The sequence below is a fragment of the Silurus aristotelis genome, assembly GCF_946808225.1.
Source record: "Silurus aristotelis genome assembly, chromosome: 11".
Classification (NCBI taxonomy): Eukaryota; Metazoa; Chordata; class Actinopteri; order Siluriformes; family Siluridae; genus Silurus; species Silurus aristotelis.
In genome coordinates this window covers 11,630,957-11,654,510 of record NC_139584.1, presented here as the reverse complement: position 1 = coordinate 11,654,510, position 23,554 = coordinate 11,630,957, and the positions used below count along the sequence as shown (strand labels likewise).

General features: G+C 38.9%; 1 protein-coding gene across 13 annotated transcripts in view; it reads right to left on the bottom strand.

Annotated features, from left to right (window-relative positions):
- Positions 1-16,957: 16,957 nt before the first annotated feature.
- The window catches only part of elavl4 (ELAV like neuron-specific RNA binding protein 4), a 68,046-nt gene continuing 61,449 nt past the window's right edge, over positions 16,958-23,554 (bottom strand). For all 13 annotated transcript variants that reach the window (XM_083555524.1, XM_083555515.1, XM_083555523.1 and 10 more), the window contains one exon: positions 16,958-21,017. In XM_083555524.1, the coding sequence (XP_083411650.1) occupies positions 20,690-21,017 (328 nt within the window). In that variant the 3' untranslated portion in view covers positions 16,958-20,689. The remainder of the gene's footprint in view (positions 21,018-23,554) is intronic.

The window sequence follows — 23,554 nt, the reverse complement described above, 5'->3', positions numbered from 1 at the left end:
AAACTAGAATACAGCTTCAGTACATAAAGTTTAAGCTCTGACATCAACAGAATACGAAAGCTAGGCATTCTCACTTTCATAATAAATCCAGTTCTCTTTTGATATATACTAAACAAGTAGTAGACAGAAAGGTGAATGCACAGAAAACAAAAATTAACGTCCTTGGATTTAACCACAAGATCGAGCTGTTTGTTACATAACATTTTTACATCTTCTTCAAATCTCGACACACTTATTTGCACTTAACATCAATAAAATACAGTGCTAGATTTAAAATATTGAACCTTTCATGATTAAATCCCTGTGTCATGGGTGTGCCAAATATGATGCAGGACTACGACTCTCTGGATCTGTGATGATCGCAAATGTTGAGCTATTTTATGAGTTACTCAGTAGCTCCTAGTTTTATAACCACAAATGACTGTAATAGACTGTAGAAAGAACATTACTCATATTATTACATTCCAGTGCTCATGTTAGTTCTCACTCTCCAGTGTTCTGTATTGTTTAAAGACTATAATCACACTCTTGATGTCAACCAAATGATGATGGGTTCCCTTTTTAAATCTGGTTCCTCTCAAGGTTTCTTCCTCATAACATCTAAGGGAGTTTTTCCTTGCCACAGTCGTCACGGCTGCTCATCAGGGATAAATACACATCGTTCACCTCAACTGTTAAATTCTGTAAAGCTGCTTTGAGACAATGTCTGTTGTGAAAACCGCTATAGAAATAAACTTGACTTGACTTGACTTGACCCATTTAAGCCATTGCGCATCACCTGATCAGGACACTCACATTTCATGATAGTTTGCACCTTCTTAACATCAATGTTCAATGAGCACTAGCATTTTAGTCATGTTTTCTGTTCAGCACTCTGTCTAGCTTTTGCCTTTTTCTTGTCTGTTGTTGTATGTTGTAGCATAATTTGTCACAATTATGTTATAATTTTTGCTTTGCTATTCCTTCTTTTTAAATGATCTTTATGTTTTGTGTTTTCACTTAATAAATCTAAAATAAATCTGTCCTTGCATCCGTCTACTCCGTTCATTTAACTATACCTAATACACCCAAGACATTATACTGTAATATGTTAAACCATATTAAATTTTTTTTCTGTTTCAAATCCATGTTAAGTATAATGTTCTTGTGCTAACACAAAGCCATTAACTACACACTGTACCCCTTGGTGTGCCGGTCCTTAAAACTCCTGCTAGTATTGTAATTACTGCATATGTGAAGTTGAGTTGATAAGGCGCAGAGAGGCAGTGTAATGCAGCTACAGTGAGTGCTTAATCTTAGTAATAGGTAGTTGATTGGGGTGCTTTGTTAGGCCGTGGTGAGTGTGTTTGATGACCTGTGATTATACGGGCAGTGTGTTGACTGGAAGGAGACCCCCTACTAGCAGCAGCAGGCAGGGAAGCCCACCACATCATTACAGTGAGTTGTTTTGTCATAGAGGTAGAGCTAAGCCCTCATTAGAGCCAGTCGTTGTTCACCCAGCTCTCTTATGGTGGGCAGTTTCCCCCTCTCTCTCTCTCTCTCTCTCTCTCTCTCTCTCTCTCTCTCTCTCTCCCTCTCTCTCTCTCTCTCTCTCTCTCTCTCTCTCTCTCTCTTTCTCTTGCTCTCCTTTTCACTTGCCCACTCCATTAACTGCTGTACTATGTACGCTATAAAGCACAGAGTTCACCCACCTCCACTGTCCAGTATCACATGTTGGACAATATCTGTATTGTTTGCAATGTGCCCTTCAGCCTGCATTACTCAATTTCGATTTAACTCTTTTTGTCCTTGACTTAACCTCATGCAGTCACTCAGATTCATGTCTCTGTCTTCTCTCAGGCCTATGCAGATCACCCCTTTCCCCTTACTACCCAGCAGATTCCGTCTGGGAAGCGGATACCAGTCTGGCAGACAGATGCCTTTAGCATCATTAAGGCTCCCGCAACGTCAATCATCAGTCAGAATCAGGCCACTGCTGTGCTCTCGACTGCTGGACCACACATACCTAGATGTGAACTTGACTGCACTCCACTGTGCTGCCCTCCTCCATTTCCCATAGACACACACCTATATGTAGAGCTGTCACTCAAACAACTTACTGCCATGGGAACATCCTCATCCAGTCAAGAATAATTTCCAAAAGTGCTGAGTGGCCCTGCTGACCATTTTTCACAGCGGGATAGCTGCACATCTCGATTTCAGATTGATGGAATGGATACTGCACACATACAGTGGTGTGAAATCTATTGTGTGAAATTCAGGTGAAGAACAGAGGCTCAGTATGGCGCTTGATGAGGTCCTACTACAGGGCCGCAGGCATGCTAAAAATGCAGGGAGGGCTGTACCCTTCGACAGACTCCCAGTCCTGGCCAGTGATGGAGAATAGCTGGCCAGCTGCTGTTTCATGCTAGATTAGCCCTCCTGTGGTCAATTTGCTTTTCCTAATGTCAGCTCCCCTCTGCTGTCGCCTAGCAACTAACCACTGCAGCCAAGAGGCCCAGCCATGCATACAGAATTTCACCTGCTGGTTGTGAGGGATGGTGTGTGCTTGTACGTGTGTGTGTGTGTTCGTGCCTGTGTGTGTGTGCTTGTGTAAAACAGGGCATGCTGTGCTTGTGTGAACTGCCTCCAAATGATCCAAATGCCTGCCTTCTACAGGAATACCAAAGTAGCCTGTTCCCTACAATCCTAGTCAAAAAAAGTATAGAGAGTGTAAAGAAGAAAAAGGATTCACCCTCTTCCACTCCTTTGGATTGCATGGTCCTTTGTGGTGGTGTGCTTGCTCCTTGTGCTCTCTCTCTTTCTTTCTCTCTCGCTCTGTCTCTGAGTATCTTATGAAGTGGTCTGCTGTGTACATTAGAGTTTGAGCTGATATGTCTTCCCTGGATGCATGTGTGAGCCGCTTGCCTCTGCACTGTGCTCCGAGTGTGAAGAAAGCCTAGAAAGAAGCGTCACTTGATTACATTTGCAAGGCATGAGCAGAAGTGAAGGTCAGTGAATTTGATAGCAGCTCGATACGAAGTGCTTGCAGCCAACCTGCCTGCCATATCGCTGAATGCAAAGGAAGCATTTCCTTTGGTGGCTTTGCCCAGAAACATCAGCATGTTCATGCAGACACAGCAACTCTTTAACGCTGGCTGAAATTTTCAGGGATTCAGAAACAGAGTCACTTTGTTGCTAAGCAAATCTTGGCAACATGGTGTGCAAAAGACCTGTGGAATGGCAGTGAAAGTAAACAGTAGAAATATGAGAGAATGGCTGTGTCTTTCTACTGAATTTATGTAGTGGTAATAAAAAATGTAAATGCATGTGTGTAATAAGTAGAACACCATGTTTACATAAAAGCTACAATACTTATCAGAACAACCGTTGTAAAGTCAGGTATTGTGTGCACTGAGATCAGATGGATCAAGATCTGAAGTCTCTCTTAAGCTCCTTATTCAACTGGATTATAATTGACCTACACTGCAAGAATGCAAAGAGCTGCTCTTCTACAATGGTAATGAGGCCTGATTGTAAATACTGCAGTAGTAGAGCAGTTCACATTCCTGGCCCTCTTCACCCAGCCTTTGCCAGAAGTGTTTTAAAAGCACTGGAGCCTAATGCAATGGCCCATGGAGCAGGACCGGAGAGCTGTTGAAAGGCCTGACCGTTACCTTGTGCCACTACTAGCGCTCTAGCTTTATCAGCAATGAGTGGCTCATTCACTCCACACCTCTGGTCCGATCACTTAAAATGGCCTCCACTTTAAATACTACCCACAGCTGCAAATTTATCCATTCAGACCAAGAACACACTATATCACCTGTGTAATGAAATTAGCTCAAGCATCAGCTACTAAATCCGGTGTTAAATTTGTAGTGATGTTCTACTTTATATACCGAAGCTGTTCGTGTGCAGTGGATGCAGAACATACAGTACATGAACAAAAGTATTGGGACATCTGACTTTTCCCGCCATATGTAGTTCTTCCTGTTACCGCAAAGCTGGAGGCACACAGTTATATGTTTTTGGCTAGCATCAAATATTGCCATTGTTTGAACTAGGAGACCCAAACCTGTTTAAAGCATGAAAATGTCTCTGTGCACAAAGCCAGCTCAATAAATATTTTATTTACATAGGTTGGAGTTAAAGTGGCCTGCTATAAAGCTCTGACATCAAATCTCCTCAAGCACACTCCAAAGTCTATAGTTAGGTTTTCAACTTTAGACTATATAGTGTAGCACATCACAGTTAATAACAGCTTTATTAGTTTGTGTAAGGTGCAAGAAAATGAGCTCTCTTTGTTTTTCCTTTATTTAACATTTCCTCTTTTAACTTTGATTTAGTTTAAATGATTTTTTTTTTTAACCTTTTCTGAATAAATAATTTAAAGAAAAAAAATCCTGTTGCATATTTTTGAAAATTCAAACCCATAGGCAAAAAGCAGTATATTTCCAAAATATGTTTAAGAATATATATATAAATATTGTCAGTATAAGTGAAATACATTATAACCTAATAGATTTTATATTGCATTGTGTTCATGACTATTTACCAATATGCTATTTGCAAATATTTGCATAGACTATTTCTCAAATATAAACATTAAGAGTATAATGGTACATGTATTCATATAGAAATATCTTGGTAAAGGGCTTACCGAATGCAATTTACGAGTTCTCTCAGGAATGTATGTAAGTGGCGGACTGCATGTTTGTTTAGTCTTTGCCTCGCACTTTGAGTGCATATCCCAGGAGTATAAAAAGGAAACTGGAGTCACTCTCACTGTGGCTACTCACTACGTAACAGAAATAAGATTTATTTTGCACGTGCATGAAAACGCTAAAGAATCTAAATGCCCACGCTAGTGCTAGAGATTCTCTTTCAGCTTTAAGAATTTCTCTTACAATGAAAAAATCCTGACAATTCCACATATTGAAGGTGAATAAATAAAGGATGGAATGAATAAAGACATTCGGTAAACTGTTCTGAAATAAGCAGAACAGTTAAGTAGATCATATCTTAAAAAATTTAATATTAAATGTAAAACACACACACACACACACACACACACACACACACACACACACACACACACACACACACACACACACACACATTTTTCAATTAATCTTAATTTTAATTTAATTTGTGCCAATTTATTTAATTAATCAATTTAATCACTATAATAAAAAAGTGTATGGCATTCATTTGATTTATTCTATTATTTAAAAAATATATATATTATACAATATTATTTTATATTTTATTTAACCAAGAAGGCATTTTATTTAAAACTGTTTTTAAAATGTAAACTGCTGAGGTTCACAAATGTAAATAATAATAAAAAACAGTGTTAATAAATGTTAATAAATGTTTTGCATTTCTTTCCTCTAACCTTACAGAAATTTAACCAAACCGGGTTTTTGGATCAGAGATCCTCAAACAGCAGACTTAAAGAGATGACATAAAGAACACAAATTTAAAGACCTGACTCTTGAACCACACCTCCTTACTTTTTTATTTGTTTGTTTATATAACCTAAAGCTAATTGCTCACTGACATTGCTATCTGAGCAACAGTTTAACAGATGAATTTAAGTCTTCGTTATAAAGTTATGCAGAAACACACACTGTTTTTTCAATAATTGCTTAATAATCTAGTTGCTAGCTGACTTTCCCTGGAAAGTTGGAGTCAGGGTAAGTCTGGAACAATTTTAATCTAGACTATGTGTAAAATAGCTTTTACACATTAAAAGCAAAATACTTAAATACTTCTTACTTAAATATAAATATATAACTACTTAAATTACTGAGATACATTTTTTATGTGCAAATTTCCATCTAATAGGATACCCAGAGTGGATGGTGGCAATGAAAAATACACTTGACAATATGAGGGAGAAACCTTGAGAGGAACCAGTTCAGAAGAGAACTGATCCTAAACCAGGTGACTTTAAAGAGCATGAATGTAAATCATTTCCCTCTCACTACATACTATAAAACTGAATATGTAGAACTGTATTCCACATAGTCAAAAAGGGCTTGTGGTATACAGTCCAGGGCATCCAGAAATTTCTGCATTCATTATAGTTTTAGCTTGAAGTCTAGATGAATTTATCATCAGATCAATGATTGACACTCAAGTGTAAAACAGCTTGTAGCAATTGCGGTCGTAAACCTTCTTTATGATTTCTAAGTGGTACTATACACAGTAATCTCATTGATCTTCAGGCTGTTCATATGTGGCCATCCTCAGCAGCTGTTTTTCAGGTGATGAGAACTCTAACCAAAAGTAGGGCATCAGGATGGATCAGGCAGTTCCGGAAAGCAGAAGGAGTTAGGATCACTGCTATCTCAGGAATAGCATGTGCATCTTGACAGTGGGAAAAAAGAGAGAGGGTGGGCAAGAGAGAGTGTGTGTGCATGAGAGAGCGAGTGAGTGTATGAGAGAGGGAGTGTGTGCATGAGAGAGAGTGTGTGTGCATGAAAGAGTGAGTGTGTGCATAAAAGAGTGAGTGTGTGCATGAAAGAGTTTGTGTATGCATGAAAGAGTGAGTGTGTGCATGAGAGAGTGAGTGTGTGCATTAAAGAGTGAGTGTGTGCATGAGAGAGGGAGTGTGTGCATGAGAGAGGGAGTGTGTGCATAAGAGAGGGAGTGTTGGCATGAGAGAGTGAGTGTGTGCATGCATGAGAGAGTGAGTGTGTGCATGCATGAGAGAGTGAGTGTGTGCATGAGAGAGTGAGTGTGTGCATGAGAGAGTGAGTGTGTGCATGAGAGAGGGAGTGTGTGCATGAGAGAGTGAGTGTGTGCATGAGAGAGGGAGTGTGTGCATGAGAGAGGGAGTGTGTGCATGAGAGAGTGAGTGTGTGCATGAGAGAGGGAGTGTATGCATGAGAGAGTGAGTGTGTGCATGAGAGAGTGAGTGTGTGCATGTATGAGAGAGTGAGTGTGTGCATGAGAGAGTGAGTGTGTGCATGCATGAGAGAGTGAGTGTGTGCATGAGAGAGTGAGTGTGTGCATGAGAGAGGGAGTGTGTGCATGAGAGAGTGAGTGTGTGCATGAGAGAGTGAGTGTGTGCATGAGAGAGTGAGTGTGTGCATGAGAGAGGGAGTGTGTGCATGAGAGAAAGTGTGTGAGTGAGTGAGTGAGTAAATGAGTGAGTGAGTGAGTGAGTGAGTGAGAGAAGAGAAACACATATTATGAGTTATAAAGTATGCCCATTGTCATGTTAATGATAATAGAATTTTTACCTTGAACATTAAGTTCAGAGAAGATGTAGGGAATCAACGAAATTAGTTTTGGCATACAGCATTAATATAAGTAAAAGCTCTACCTCTGTTAAATTCTTAAATCTGAAGATGTTTAGAAATAGCAAATTGGACCATAGTGCAGCAACCTCAACTCAAAGAATTATAAATAAATACACTCTTCTGATTCTATAGTAACGTCGCATAAACAGGGAGCTGTATTTCGGATATTTTAGATAAGCTATGATTAACAATAAATGTGTTGTAATTTTTCCAGTAAATTAGTAAGGAAATGTTAATTGAATATCTATGGAGTCTTGGGCATAAGCACTTTGTAGCAGGGAGAATTTAGTGAGTCTTCAGATAAAGAAGCAGTTTCAGGATGTATTCTTTTCTTTTATTAACTTGAGAGAAAAAAAAATTGTGACCGGTAGGGAAACAAAGATCAAATCGTTAATGTTGGCAAATTGTTGTGGTTTAAGAGAAATAAAACACTAAATATTGCTTTTAATGCTGTATTTCAGCACAGTTTCCTATAACATCAGTGCTTGTTGTGAGATTATTATTATTATTATTATTATTATTATTATTATTATTATTATATTAAGACAAATGCTTTAATTCAAGTTTAACTTTTTGGCTACTCTATGAATAATGTTTTATGTGTTAGCTGGTCAAAGTGCTGAGATGCGGAAAAGATCTTTCTGAAAGGAGAAGCCTGGGTGGGAAATGTGCCTTTCATTCACTAGGGGTCCACATGTGTGTGTTAGATAAGAGGTGAGAGTGAGGTGAGCTGGTGTTGACCCAGAAAGTAAGTTACGAATGTAGGAAAGCTAGTCATGACATCATAGAAAACCATTCTCACTAGGCACCTGCCATAACAGAATATGCTCTGTGTGTGTGTGTGTGTGTGTGTGTGTGTGTGTGTGTGTGTGTGTGTGTGTGTGTGTGTGTGTGTGTGTGTGTGTGTGTGTGTGAGAGAATGAGAGATTCTTTTGCAGTGCATTTCAATCAATAAACTGTACGTTTTTAGTATATAATAACATTTCTAAAAGTCTATTTGTAGTGCATGTAAAACACAATTATGGGAAAAATTAAAAGGCGAAAAAAGCATTAGTTTTTTAAAAACATTAGCAGTAGCTCAGCAGTGAAGATGTTGGGCCCCTGGACAGAAGTTTAAATCCCAGGTGCTGCTCCTGGGATCTTGAGCAAGGCATCTACCAAATTCTGTAAATGTAATGAAAATGTTGTATATGCATTCAATAATTCTAAACCAAAAAATGAAGTATCTTCTCATACACTCTTACATTCCATGGTTTTACGGTGCTGGGATAAATTGTGCTTTTAATTGGAACTGCAGTGTGCCTAATGGCTTTTTGTTGTTTCTTCCCAGAGTTACCAGATTTGGGTAAACACGGGCTGTAATTTGAGAACCATTATCTGAATTAGATGATGATGCATCATTAGTGGTAGAGAACAGAGAGAAGCAAGAGGAAATAGAGTAAGAACCACTTTCTTTTCTTCCCAGTGGTATCATGGCCACTGGTTTTAGACTGCTTGTGGCAGAGAGCTCGGATTCAAGGTTAATGCTTTATTTAATCGCCACCCCTGGGTTGCTCTTGGATGTTTTTTGTCATGCTGACGAATTGGTGATGCCATATTGGATTTTCAGCAACAGGCTGCCGATTTATAGTGTTGAGAGTGCAAGAATTTGAAAGGTCTCAGGTGAAAGGCGCTGTGCTAAAATGCCTTCTTGTTTTCCAATAACGAATAATATCCAAAACCTTACAGATAAGTATAGTTGTCCTAAACAGCAAATTTTTCTTTTCATTAAATATGAGCTTGTAGAACCCAGTCTGGATGTGTGTGGAGTAAGAGCTCAGTTGAAAAGAGAATTTGGTGATGCTTTGTTTTCTTTCTTTCACCTTCAAACAATTTTAGTACGCAACTTTCGCAAATTAAACCAGGAGCATGAAAATCAACACTTGTTCAAGTCATGCGTGATGCGTTTGTTTAGGCTCCATTTACTCTCTCTCTGTCTGTTACACTCAATGTTCTTTCAAAGGTCAAATGAAGCACACATAAGTAAACACAGGTGAACACAAGTGAGAATCATCACACATTACCTGCTGGTTTAAACTGATTCCTCTTTGTGCACAGCTGATGCTCAGCCATGCCTCCACAGCCACAGAGCTCTAATACTATGCCCCTGGAAAACACTGGAAAATGCCAACACTGTTAGCATAGTCTGTGAATTCTGGCTTTGACACTTCCTCAACTTCAGCCACATTATGAGATGAGATTTTTCGCATCTGTAGCTAACATAACTAGCAGACCTAGTGTAAGAAACATATAGACAAAAGTTGGACAATCGACAATAAGCTAAAAAAATAAATCCAAATCCATATTTAGTCATCATTTTCAATATAATAACCTCCACTCTTCTGGAAAGATGTTCTACTAGATTTTAGACTGTGCTTGTGGAGATTTGTGTTTATTCAATCAAAAGGGCATTAATAAAGTCGATTACTCATGTAGGGTGAGTAGCCTAGGGTGCAGTATGAATTTCAGTTCATCCCAAAGGTGTTCAATAAGGTTTGAGATCAGCGCTCTATAGCAGGCCACTTAAGCACTTACATTCCAACCCTTTACACCATATCTTCTTGGAGCTTATGTTGTGCACAGGGCATTGTTATGCTGGAGCCGGATTGGGTCTTCTTGCTCCAATTAAGGGAATTTAATGCTACCAGATCAGTCCTATATAACTGTGTGCCTGCAACTTTGTAGAAACAGTTTGGGGAAGAACCACCGATCACAAGAATCACAAGCAATATCAGCAAATGCAGTTCAGCTATCAATCGTCAGTCATCGTATTGATCAATGTTGTAGACACTGAAGCAATTAACCCTGCCATGTGGTTTATAAATTGTTTAGTGATTTATCTTAGCTTGAAAGTAGACAGATGTATTCTCAGGAAACACAAAGGCAATGCTTTACGTGGACATAGATCAAAGTTGAAACACTGCAGCAGAGTGCAACTCTGCACTGCTATGAAGCAATATTGCCAGGAGACACTTTGGCATCCAAGTTTCTTGAGCTGATGAACTATTTGTCTAATGGGTGCCTCAGACCATGGTGGTAAAAAAACAGGTCTATAGCTGATTGTGCCAATGGGCTCACACACTAGTGGATGGCTTTTGTTTGGCAGATGACTGAAGACCTGGCTCTTGGTCCTGCCTCAGTGTGTGTTTGGAATGCAGAACGAGGATTCAGGGGCCTTTGAATTGAGGTTTGGCCCAGAGACTTCACTGTCATCTGTGACAGATGGTGGAAAACAACGAGTGCTGAGGAGAGATATTCAAATCTGATCTTGAAGAACATGAAAAAGATTCCTGGCAGCGCAAAAGAGATAGAGAGTTTATAAAATCCCAATTTAATAGGAACAACTAAAAGCAATTATGAGACTGCTTACTTTCTGGAGCTGTAATAAAACATATTGCAAGCATCCTTTAAAAATAATGTTTAAATCTGAAAATGAATAGTTGGAAAGTTAAATTGTATTTGCAAAACTTAATAGAAAGGTTTCATGTTATATTTATTAATAGCGTTAGAGTCATACTATGGTCCCTCATTTTTACTTTTTTTATGCTGTCATAGCTAGTCGTGGCGGAGTCCTCACTTACACCGTGAATGGACTGTATAGTGATTTTGAACATTTAAACTATAAGAATGCTTAACAGTCTTTATTTTTTTTCCTTCTCTCTTTCTCTCTCTCTTTCTTTCTCTCTTTGTTAAGTTAACATTCTCCTGAGGTACCAGTGACCAATGTTCCTGTCCTTTTCCTCCCTTGGGATCTTCCTAGTTCATTATGACGCCCTTCTTCTGATTGGAGTTCTCTTAAATTGGAGACCACTCTGTGCAGCTGGGGATTGTTCCACATTAACAGTCTAAAGATCCATGAAGTCACTGAGCAATTCAAGAAATTGATAATGGATTTGAACTGTAATTAATATTACCAGTCTACTACAATGGCTCAGGACCACAGGTAGCATGAACATTTCTGCATTTAAGGACCTATTTCTGAACACCTGAACAATAGAACTATAAAGAATGGACATTCTGTGCCACCCAGATGAGGATGGGTTTCCTTTTCAGTTTGGTTCCTCTGAAGGCTTCTTCCTCATGCATCTAAGTTTTTTTTTTTCCTTGCTACAATCACCACTGGCTCGCTCATAAGAAATAAACAATTATAAGGAACAAATTTATAGGCAATAAATGTACACATTCGAACAATCCTTATAAACACTATCTGTGTAAAGCTGCTTTGAGACGATGTCAATTGTAAAAAGCGCTGTACAAATAAAAAAAAACGTTCATATTTTAAGTGAAATTTCATTATTAAAGACACCATGTTAGAATGCTTTTTATTTACCTTCAGTTTAACAGGGTGGATCAAAACCTGACATGCCTGTATTATATATAAATCTGCATAGTTATATTGAATCAAATGTGGGGTATACAGTATTTGTCCCAGGTGAATGTAGTACAGGACAAAATCATTGTTCCTTCAGAACACAACACTATCAAAGTATTATTCCAGGATGACAACTATAGGATGCTTTGGATGACTTGTTCAGTGAGCATGATGGGACACTGAGACAAATAAAGTGGCCTGTAAAATCAAAAACCTCAATCTTATAGAGAACTTGTGAGTGGGATTATTTGTAAGAGCAGGTTCAGGACAACGTTGGCATCCTGACAGTACCATAAACAAGTATTGGGGAAAAATGATGCAAAGCCTATTGGTTTGAGGAGCTGACTCTTCCTTGAACTGAGCTAGACATTCTAATATAATTCAAAAGTCTGTAGATTTTATGGTCTAGTCCAAGTGTCCCAGGGTTTTATCATGCTCAGTATGTCAGGACTATTTTTTTTTTTGGACATAAGGCAAAAAAGACTATCTATTTTGGCCAACAGCTGACCATCTACTGTAATTTATTATATGTATAATAATGTATGGCAAATAATACACTATATAAAATCTGTGTATGAATATAATTAAGATATATTTGAATACAGCAAATTATAGCCCAATGGTTCTATAATAACTATAAAAAATTTTTTTTTTTTTTTTTTTTTTTTTTTTCGAGTTTTGTTAGTGCAGGAAAGATATTTCACATTGATATTGATTAAATAATTGCATTATAGAGGCGGAAAATGGTAATGGATCTTTCTTATGCCAACTGCTTCATTGTGTTTAGAGTCGGCATACAAAAGACTGAAAGAAAAACAATGGGAGAAAGAGAGAGAGAGAGAGAGAGAGAGAGAGAGAGAGAGAGAGAGAGAGAGAGAGAGAGAGAGAGAGAGAAAGAGAGGAGAGAGTACGAGAGGGAGGATGTACTGTATATATCAACGTTGGAGATTATAGCTTTCACATCATCTGTGTAAACACACACTGTAGTAGACCGACCAGACTAAAGGTCTTCTTCAAGAGCTCCCTGCTTGATCTGAGACAGAGTGTGTATGAAAGGGCCACACAGGGCAGGGTTTAGGGGCAGATAAAGCTGTGCCTTGTTAAATGTGGAAAAAATACTCTGTTTATTTCTTTAACCTTTTATAGAGGGTATTTTTTTTTTTTTTTACTGTGACTAATAATGCCAGAAAACATTGGGAACATGCAGTGCTATAGTTTAGGTGATGGAACAAAAGATATTGATAGGGGTTATTGACATTTTCCAACTGCCATGCAGTCAATAGAGTTACAGTGTCACCTGTTCAACTTATTATTGATCAGTCTTTGACAGTTTAACAAGACCTTTAAACAATTTTAAAGAAGGGAAAAACTTCTCTGTAGGTCTATCTTATAATGAAAAAAAAAACATTTAGGATGTGAAAAGTAGAGAAAACACCCATAATGAAGAACTGTTTGTAGTAAGCATAATATGTTTATTACTACAAGGGTAGTTGCCAGATCATTGGGGACTACATTTTGTTGTCTTTAACAAGCAACACTGGATACAGTGAAAATATTATGATCAGTTCAAAGCTCACAAGTACATATTAGGCTGGTGGTTATATGGGTATGTATAATGTTCCTCCGTGACCAGCAGCATTCGACACAATCAACCACAAGACTCTCTTGTCTACCCTCAGGAGCCTCGGTATCTGTGGAGCAGTATGGGAATGGTTTGCTTCCTACCTGGAAGTTAGCTCATACCAGGTAACATGGAGGGGGTCCACATCTGCCCCACACAGACTCTCCACTGGTGACCGATACTTGGTCCCTTACTTTTGTCCCTCTATACCCACTCTATTGGTGATGTTGTAATATTGGTCATACCCTCAAATGGGTTTTCTTACCACTGCTATGCTCTTTTCTTTCCCTCTCTCAGATACCACAGCTTCCGCTCAGATCGCATCGGTGCTCATCAATTAAAACTCAACCCCAGCAAAACAGAACTGCTGGTCATCCCAGATGATTCATCTCCAGGTCAAGATCCCCGAATAACTCTTTATGACTCTCTGCTCTCCCCTTCAGCCACTGCTCGCAACCTTGGGGTAACTATGGACAATCAACTGTCCATGTCCTCACATGTTACTAATGTTCTTGTCAATTTCTTCTCTACAGCATCCAACGTATTCGATCATTTCTGTCCACACAGGCTGCCCAGATGCTTGTTCAGTCCAATTTTAAACTGGACTACTGCAACTCTCTGCTGGCAGGTCTTCCCCTGAACGCTATTCGTCCACTGCAAATGATCCAAAATGCAGCTGCGCGACTTGTGTTTAATCTGCCCAAGTTCTCCCACACCACTCCACTGCTGCGCTCCCTCCACTGGCTTCCAGTAGCTGCACGTATCAGATTCAAAACACTGATGCTTGTCTACAAGGCCAAAAATGGAACAGCACCATCTTACCTCAGAGACCTCATCACACCTTGCACTGCACCATGCTGTCTGAGATCCTCCAACACTGCTCGACTGGTACCACCTTCTCTCAGGGTAAGAGGTAAGTATACTTCAAGGCTCTTCTCTGTTCTGGCACCGATGTATTGGAATGAACTTCCCCTAGATGTCCGTACAGCGGAGTTTTTGGCTATCTTCAAGCAACGGTTGAAGACTTACCTTTTACTGAAACACTTAAACTAACACTTTCCAAGTTTACGTTGTTTAAAAAAATTAAGTTGTAGGCTGATTTATCTTGAAATTTGTAATCTGGCGTACCAGTGGATATTTATTCATTGCTAGAAACTCAAAGCACTTTTGTATGTCTCTTTGGACAAGGGTGTCTGCTAAATACCACAAATGTAAATGCAAATGTTTTTTGTTTGTTTGTTTTCAGAGGATTCAGTGCAGATTGGCATATTTTTTATGTTTCAGAAATTAAAAATGAACACTACAAGAAGATCTATGACAATGGAATGATAAAACATATGATGCCCAACATTAATCATCCACCTGTACACTCCTGCTGCCTGGTGTGATGCTAGTGCCAGATCCTATGGTTTCTTTCGCTCTCCAGATTTGCCTGATTCATCCTGATGTTCTATTTTTGTTGGAGCTTTTTGCACTCATGACTCACCTTCTGCTGCTGTGGATGATATCCAACACTAAAGGTATACACTTCCCAAAACTATTTTATTCCTGTGTCCAACCCTTGATGGAGAATCTCACCTGGTTACTGTAGTAACTGTGCTCATGATCCTGTGACTCCTATTTACAATTTGCTCACACTGAACAGCCTTTTAGCGCAATAAGTTCACTTTGCCTTGACTGTAATGAGTTGTATTCCCACTAAGTTTCACACATAAGAATATTGCCTCACTTTCAAGATCCGCTCAAGGGTTCATCTTCAGGTTGTCTAAGGTTGTCTCCTTGCCACATTGCTTGATGCTTTCTCATTATGGAAAGATTAGCTACATCTGGACCAGGATTTCTGTAAATCTGTTTTGTGACAAAGTCTACTGTTAAAAGAGATACATGAGTTAATTACCCAGTGAAATATGCACAAGTGAAATATACATTTTTTAATGCTACAATTAATCGCCTGATTAGCCTGAGATCTGGTTTTCTATTTGTAGCCAGATTTTTATCATTTCTAGTAAGATAGTTTGATCCCCTTTTTTAATTGACGAAGAGCAGGATTTGTTTAAGTGCTTCTGTACACCTGTGTGTACATTTCACTGCTTTATTGCAATCAAACCATTTCATTGCTTTATTACAGCATCAAAATAAAGACTTATTTTTCAGACACAATATGCAGAGCAACATTTGACATTCAGACTCTTCTAGCATTTTCTATATAAAGAGCATCCAGAAATTTGTAATAAAAAAGATTAAAGTAAATAAAAAGACACAATATATGCTGTATAACACACTGTACAGTATGGAGAAGCTTAACAGTATGTTAAGATGGGTAGTATGTTCAACTAACACATAGGGAGCTTGCCTCACTCAGTGCTCAGTGCCTGCACTACTAAAGTGCTCATTACATGTTCTGCATTAAATATTCCATTTAAATGATTTAATGCTTGCAATGTTTCCTGTATTGTAGGAGAATTCTGTAGTAGCTTTTCTTCCGATATCCTATACCTATTTTCCAGCGTGCTATATTTTGATATCTTTAATAATGAAATGCATCCAGAACACATACTGTAGTACTATATTGTGTAAGATGATGTCATTTGAACATTAAACTATAAACTACTTATATACTAAAATATCAGCTTGAAGGAGTTGTACTGTCTCTCCGATTATACGTGTTGTTTAATTTGTCAGTATTTTTTTTTCTCAAATATTAAGGAGTCTGTTTGGAAAGAAATTATGAGCATTGGAAGCATTATAGAATGGAAACCTTCCTTATTGTTATTGCATATGTGCATCGCCCTTAAGACGTCTGTCGAGCTGCAAATGTGCTGGATATTTTGCCATTTGCTTGCCTGTTGCATTAACACTCAAACATCTGTGCACCGGAGAGGGAGGGGGTGCCGAGTGACTCATATTGCCACATCTTTGTGTTCATGAGACTTTCACCTCATTAAATCTCTAACAGTGTGGAGAGGCTTGGACAGACTGAAGGACTTTATCAGGCCACTTATCTCCCTCATTGTCCTCTCCTTCATTCCTACCTCACCTGCTGCGCAAATCACACACCGAGCAAACGGCTTCAGTCATCACAAGTATCATTTAGTTTCTCATAACTGCCTAATATGGCCTGGTGTTAATTAGTATTGCTGTATTATTAATCATCTAACTATTTTAATATATACTGATAATGCACTAGGCTGAAATGGGGTAGTGGGTTTAGAAGATTGTATATATTTAGTAAAAAGGCATGTATGTTTGTAATAATTCTCTAGAAGATATGCAGGGGGCACTATGCTCACACACTTCTTTCAAATCCTCAAGCTGACTGTGATTTATTATTGACTAAGGAAAGTGTATTAATGTAATAATGCACTAGATATCTTCTGTGCCTTTGATTTTGACCTTGGCAACCATGGCATTTATACTCATTTTGATAAATCATTAAATTCATATCTAAAGCAATAGCTCGAGTGACATTTAGTTCCGCCGGGGTTGCAGGTAGTGCAGATCTTCCATGAATACCTAAAAGGTCTGGCTTTTTGAGTCTGTGAGATTTCAGGGACATTTTAGCAGTTGTTCAAGTAATGAGCAAAAGGAAATTTGAACAAAGGATGGCTTTAAACACCACATAAGACCACACAGCTTTCAACACCTCATTTTATTGTCCCAACATTCAAAAGTACAAATAATTCAAACACAACAGTTTATGAAAAAGAAAAAAACATTTACAGCAAGTTTTTTTTTCCATATTTTGTTTTCCAGTTTCAGAAATGACCTAAACTAGCAAGGATAACATGAAGTCATTCATCGCAGTAATTTGATTAATAATAAGAATAATAAGAATAATAGTAATCATAATAACAATAATCAATAATTGATAGTTAAGTAATAACATAAATAGGAGAGACCAGCTTGGTCCAGTGAACATTTTTTTAATCTTTTTTTGTCTTTAAAGATTTATAGATTCTCAGATAGTAAACAAACACATCTTCAGGAGAAAATGAAAAATGACAAGAGCCTTGTTCCTCACTTGGCCTTCCCTCCTACACTACTGGCTGTTGGTTTCCTATTGGCAGGCTGCCACTATAAGGCGCTACGGGGGGAGAAAGTGAGCCACAGCAATTTGGGCACATACCACAGAGGCATGGCCCCATGTTCCAAACATCCTCACCCCCCCACCCCACATTCATGCACACACACACACACAAACACACACACACACACAGACACACACAGACTCACACACACACATACACACACACTTTCTCACTTATTCAATCCCACAGACTAATGAAGGGTGATGCCATGAGTGAAAAGGAGGAAGTGACGTAGGAAATTATTTCATACATCAGAACAACATTCTACCGGGGTCGTTGCATAATTTAACCTCCCACCTGCGGTGGGGTCTGAGGAGGTCTGTGCTACTGCTCAGCACATGGAGCAGAGGATGGATTGATTTCTGAACAAATGGATGAATGAGAAATTGTGTATGAATGCTTCTAAATATCTAAAGTTCTCTAACATTCACATAAGTTCTATCTCAACATGAGCTGATGCCGTACTCTCATAGAGCCATTCACTAAATTTACCTTTCAAAATAGACTATATCTTAGAAAATATATAATGGGTGTCATCTATCAAATATCATCTTCTTATAGCTATTTCACTTCAACCAGTACAATCATCGTCAATGTCTTTTTATTAGAAATTTTTTTCCTTTTTTATTTTTTTGGAGTTGTGATGTCATATGCAAATGGCGGAATTAGTTTAAATCAAGGTTAAATTACAATAATCTCCACTGATTGGTCCAATGCAATGAACAATACTCAAACAATTGACATACCATATAATTAATTAACTCAAGGCAGCTGAGCCTAAAACATTGGATGCCATACAAATCCATGAGAAACTATGTTTAAGACCCACATTTTTGCATAAAGTTGGATCACAAAGCAACGGTAGTGTGTGGAGGGAGGGCGGGAAGCGGCTTTTAAAACTACACAAACTTATCACAGGTTATATTGAACCAGAACAACTGTTATAACATTCTATTAAGACTAAACTTTATTGAAAAAGATTTAAAGATTTATGTTTAACAAGACAAGAAAAAAGCAATAGCAAATTTAACTATTGACTAGGTTATGCATAGCGAGTAACTGTTTCTAGTAATAAGGGAAGAGCCTCACCCTCTTGACATTTTTTTCGTTTTTGACTTTTAAACTTTTTTATATTGTAATTTTGATATATTGGTACAAAGCACAAATGTACTAAAATTTCTCAGTGCACAGGACTAATGGAAGAGCATCTCCCCTAGTCGTTTGTTCCCTTTAGCTCAGAAACACCCCCTCCCTGTACCAGAATCACACAAAAACACAGACAACAGAACAACAAATAAATAAATAAATAATCCAAGATTAAATAAATAATGTAATCAATAAAACAATCAATCAATCAATAAATAAATACATATTTCCAAGAAGCTATTTTTTTTAGGTTTCTTTTGCCGCGGCGGTAAACGAAAAAAAAAAAAATGAGTCAAATTTTTCTTTTCTTTTTTTTTTTTCCACAAGCGACATGACAACATATTAAACAGGATTCCTCACGAGTTTTCTAAGTAACTGAACCATCACTTCATAAAGTTTTCATATGAAAAAAGGACAAGCTTGAACAAAAAACAGTGACAACTCAGATAGATATAGATATTGTAAAACAAATGTAGACTATATATCATCTATTTGTACACAACAAAGAAAGACACATTTGTAATAGATCCTTTTTGAGGAAACAAATACTAGACTAACAAAACTAGCTAATTATCATTTAATTTTTGACAAACGCTGTACACTCAGCAAGTAACCTATATGTCAGCAAGCCAAAGAAAACTTGTTAAGTGATTCTTTCAAAGCCCAGATTTGCTCATCTGGTATCAGTGTTGTGAACCAGATGGGGGCCGGCAATTGAAGTAAACAAACCGAAAAACAGCAGCTCAATTTAATGCCAACATTGAAGTTTCTTTTTTTGTTCTCTAAATAGCACACAGAACAACAAACTTGGATAGTTAAGATATGTGACCCATGTAATATAGCACCTACAGTTGATCGCTAAAGGAATTACATCTCGAATGCAATATCACGAAATCAAAGCGAAAGGAACCATAACAATGTATGTTTTCTAAATGGAGAAGTGTGCGCATGTATTACTGATATCCCAAAGACTGATGATGGAAAGAAAATGAGTGGACGATGCGTGGCCTTACTTTGGGCTCTTGACTGTGAGGATGCCTCAGGCCTGGGAAGACCCTATCCCTCGCCTACAGGGGATCGCTGTTGAACAATTACGTGCTATGAAAAATTACCTGCCTGAATTTGCAATCCTTGATAAAACCATCCGTCTACAAAACCATTGCCAATCTGGTTCTCCCCGAAAAACAAACGACCTTTGATCCTAAAAAGTACCACGGCAGAACGAACAAGACAAGGTGGCACCTGACCCCTCCCCCAACCCCTAATTAGCCAGTCAAAATATTTTTCTCTTTTTTTCAAATCCAGATTCTTGTAAAAATTCTGCAATAATTATTCTTTTAATCATTATTTATAAAAATAGATCTTCTTTCTCTTTATTTTTAAATTTTTTTTTCTAAACACATTTTCAAGCAAAGAGATCTTCTCTTTGGCAACAGTGTATGTGTGTGTGTGTTGTTTTTTCAACAGGAGTGCAAACCCATCCCTTCCCTCTCCCTATCTCCCAATCCCTCGTGAGGAAAGACGTGTTCTGTTTGCAGTACAAAACAAAACAATGTTAGAAATTTCTTTTCTGTTAGAGAAAAGGGATGGTGTCATCCCTGTTAATTTACTTGGGGGATTTAATAATATACACCAAAACAAATGAATGAATGATCACCGATTTTTTTCTTTTCTTTTTTTTTAAAAGAGCCCCCTCCCAGTCTCTTCCCAGGGAGGTGTTATACTAACGACAGTGGATCCGGATTTAAAAGAGAACAAAAGGAAAACCTGAATCAAGAGAGTACAATCAGAAGAAAGGCATTCTCTTCTTTAAAATAAGGGCGGTCTGGTTTTGCTACTGTTTACAGAGAGGAGAAATCAAAGGAACAACCACTAGAACCGAAAGGATATACAACAGAATGCCTGTACCATTTACAGGTCTTCCAAATCATTAATATTTTCCATTTTCAATTTCGTAATACTTAGGCAACATTGGCTTATAGGTCCAAAGTTATATTATAAGCCATATCCAGTCCTGTTTAGTTGGTGGATTGGTTGTGTTCCTGTCTGTTGTAGACTAGCTGTGTGGGCTGAGGTGGGTGTTAGTAGTGGTGTGTTTGGCGGGGCTACACAACAGTGGGGAGGGAGTTCAGGACTTGTGGGTCTTGTTGGTCTTGAACGAGACCTGCAAAACGCGGTCGCCCAGCCGGTACCCGTTCAGACTTGCGATAGCCATAGCCGCCTCGTCGTAGTTCGTCATGGTGACGAAGCCGAATCCTTTGCACTTGTTGGTGTTGAAGTCTCGGATCACCTTGACATTGTTGACGGCACCGAACGGCCCAAACAGCTGCCAAAGCACACTTTCATCTGAGTCTGGAGACAGGTTATAGACGAAGATGCACCAGCCAGTGCCGGTGTGCCCGGGAATGTTCATCCCTACTAGACTGGTCATGCTATCTATGGTGATTGGAGAGAACCTGAAGATGACAGAAAAAGAAAAAGAGAGAGGAAAAAGAATAAGAGTGAGAGCTCTGTTTTTGCACTTTGGAAACATGCATGATTGGAAAGAGCTGGCTGAATGACCTTAGCTTTTGCACCAGGATTAACACACAAGGTTGTGCCTCACTGGCACATTAGAACACCACATTAACACTACATGCTGCCCTGATGTTATGTTAGCATCTTTGAATCTATTGCTTCTGATTTACGACGATTTAGAATTTCAATATGTTTTATACTGAAAGGAAGACGCTTTTGTATGTAGTCTGAAAAGGCTGTACTCTAGACTGTGGGAGGGCCATATAAAAATACTATTCATTCAGATACAAGCTCCTTTCTTTCACTCTGCCTTCCTGAGTGGCTCTATTGGAGAGCACAAATTGCAGGAACTCGTCACATTAATACCTCCCAAATTCATTGGAGATTTGGAATGCAACTGTGTAAATCTGTTCTCATTCCTCTTGTAATCTTTCCTTTTTCTGCCCCTTTTCTTTCTCTTGATACAGAGATTTGAATGCTCAGTTGACTTCACTTAATTGCTTTTCCGCTTAAAAGAAATTTCCACTTTAAATAAAAGGTAAATTGGATAAAAGGTTCATTTCGTGTGCCACCTCTCCAGGAATGACTATAGGCATTATTGGGGGTGCTTTAATTGAGATTTCCGCTTTGCTGCAGATCAGATGTCTCTGCTGAAACCTTTGTGGGTAGCGAGTAAAAGGTTATGCACGCTCGTGTGTATGTGCATGTTGGGGGTGGGAGATCGAAAGCAGCAGTCAGCCGGTGGAAAATGCAAGCGATGCTTTCTAGGTGCCTGGTGCTGGGAACAGAGTGTATTCCACCCACACCCCGGGCGGCTCCGCAGTGTATGACTGTGATCGATAACGTTGTGCAGACTACAGGGCCAGCCAATTCCCTGCTTCTTGTTTTGCCAAGAATTGCTCAGATATTTCATCTGTGTCTTTGCTGCCGTGCCCCAGCAAAGTCGATACACCTGCTTCTTCTCCCTTTTGTGTCGCGCCGGCCATGTCTCATTATGCAAACAAGGCGTATAATAGCGCATCAGCTTGCTTAAGTTCCCTGACAAGCAACCATCTCATAACTTCAATTACGGCGTGTTTCTGTGTAAATAATGAATCCAGCGCCATTACTCATCCCGGAGAAGAAAAGGTGGGGAGGACAAAAAACAGGCTGCATAGTAATTTGGATGCCAGTCATCTTCAGAACAAGTGTGCGAGGGCCAGCCCAGCTTAACAAGAGAGTGGAGGAGGCTCCTGTCTGCTCCAGCAGGGCCGAGCATGCTCTGTTCTATCTCGCACATCGAACTGTTGGACAAGGAGTTGCATAGCAACAAGCGACTGACCCTCCCGTACAGTCCACCTTCACCTGCTGCTGCTTACTTCCACAAGCTTGAATTCCTTTGTTAATTACCTCCTGCCATGCACCCCATGAAAAGCAAAGCATCTCCTTCAGCCCCGCCCTCCCTTGAGAAAAAAACAGGATCGTGTGATTTCTGCACAGCTGTCTCCGCTACTTTGACAGCTAATCACAATCGGAGAAAATAATCTGCATGTTTCGTCTTTCTGTTTTGAAAGGCAGACTGTCACTTCAAACACTCTCTACCTTGTTTGCATATATTGTTTTATTGTATGAGTTTGTTTGATTCACCTTCTGGCTTTCACAATTATTGCATTTTTTCCCCCTCCCCACCACAAGTGTTTGACTACGCTGAACAAATTAACTACAAAGACATTAAGGGTAGAAATACGCAAACCTCCCACTGCAATAATTTGTGTTCTGCATTTTCAAGAGGCAGCCTTTGTTGGTTTTATAAAGTAGGTGAGGTTTTGGAGTTTTGCATTTGCAGTCATATTAAGGGCAACATCCTCCATGATAACACATACATTTTGTGGAGGAAATGCTGAAATATTGAAATAAATCATAAGCACAAAAGGAGCAAAAGTGTACATGAGCAAAACCCAGGTGATCAGAGATTGTGCTAGCTGCAGTGAAACACTTGTTTCCTGCAGGGATCCAGGAGAACTCTCACCTCCCTCCGCCTTACTCTTACCCTCTCCATCCAAAACTAGGACAGAACATTAAAGGTGCCGGGGTAAGCGTTTATATCGAAATGGCAGGGAACATTTAAGACTCACTGACCAACACTGCCCCCTTTACAATTTTTGTCATTTCATTTACTTCCAAAGCAGATTTATAGCTTGCAGGAAGAACTTTTGCAGAGGCTTGATCTGTAAGAATTCTGTAAAAAATATAAGGAATAGGCAAATAGATTTAGTTATACCCATAAGCCATCTGAGGGATTTAGACCTGTCTATATTACTGCAGCAGGGCTTACAGGAGTTTGAAATAGTTGTAAATTGCTTGGCTGTAACTATGAAGGTGCTAAGCTCAGCGGAGTTTGGGCTTGAGACCCTGAATCCTGTGGTAGCCACAGCTCAATACAAGTTACACATAGTAAAACACAGAAAATACCAAAAACTCAAAAATCTGCAGTCAT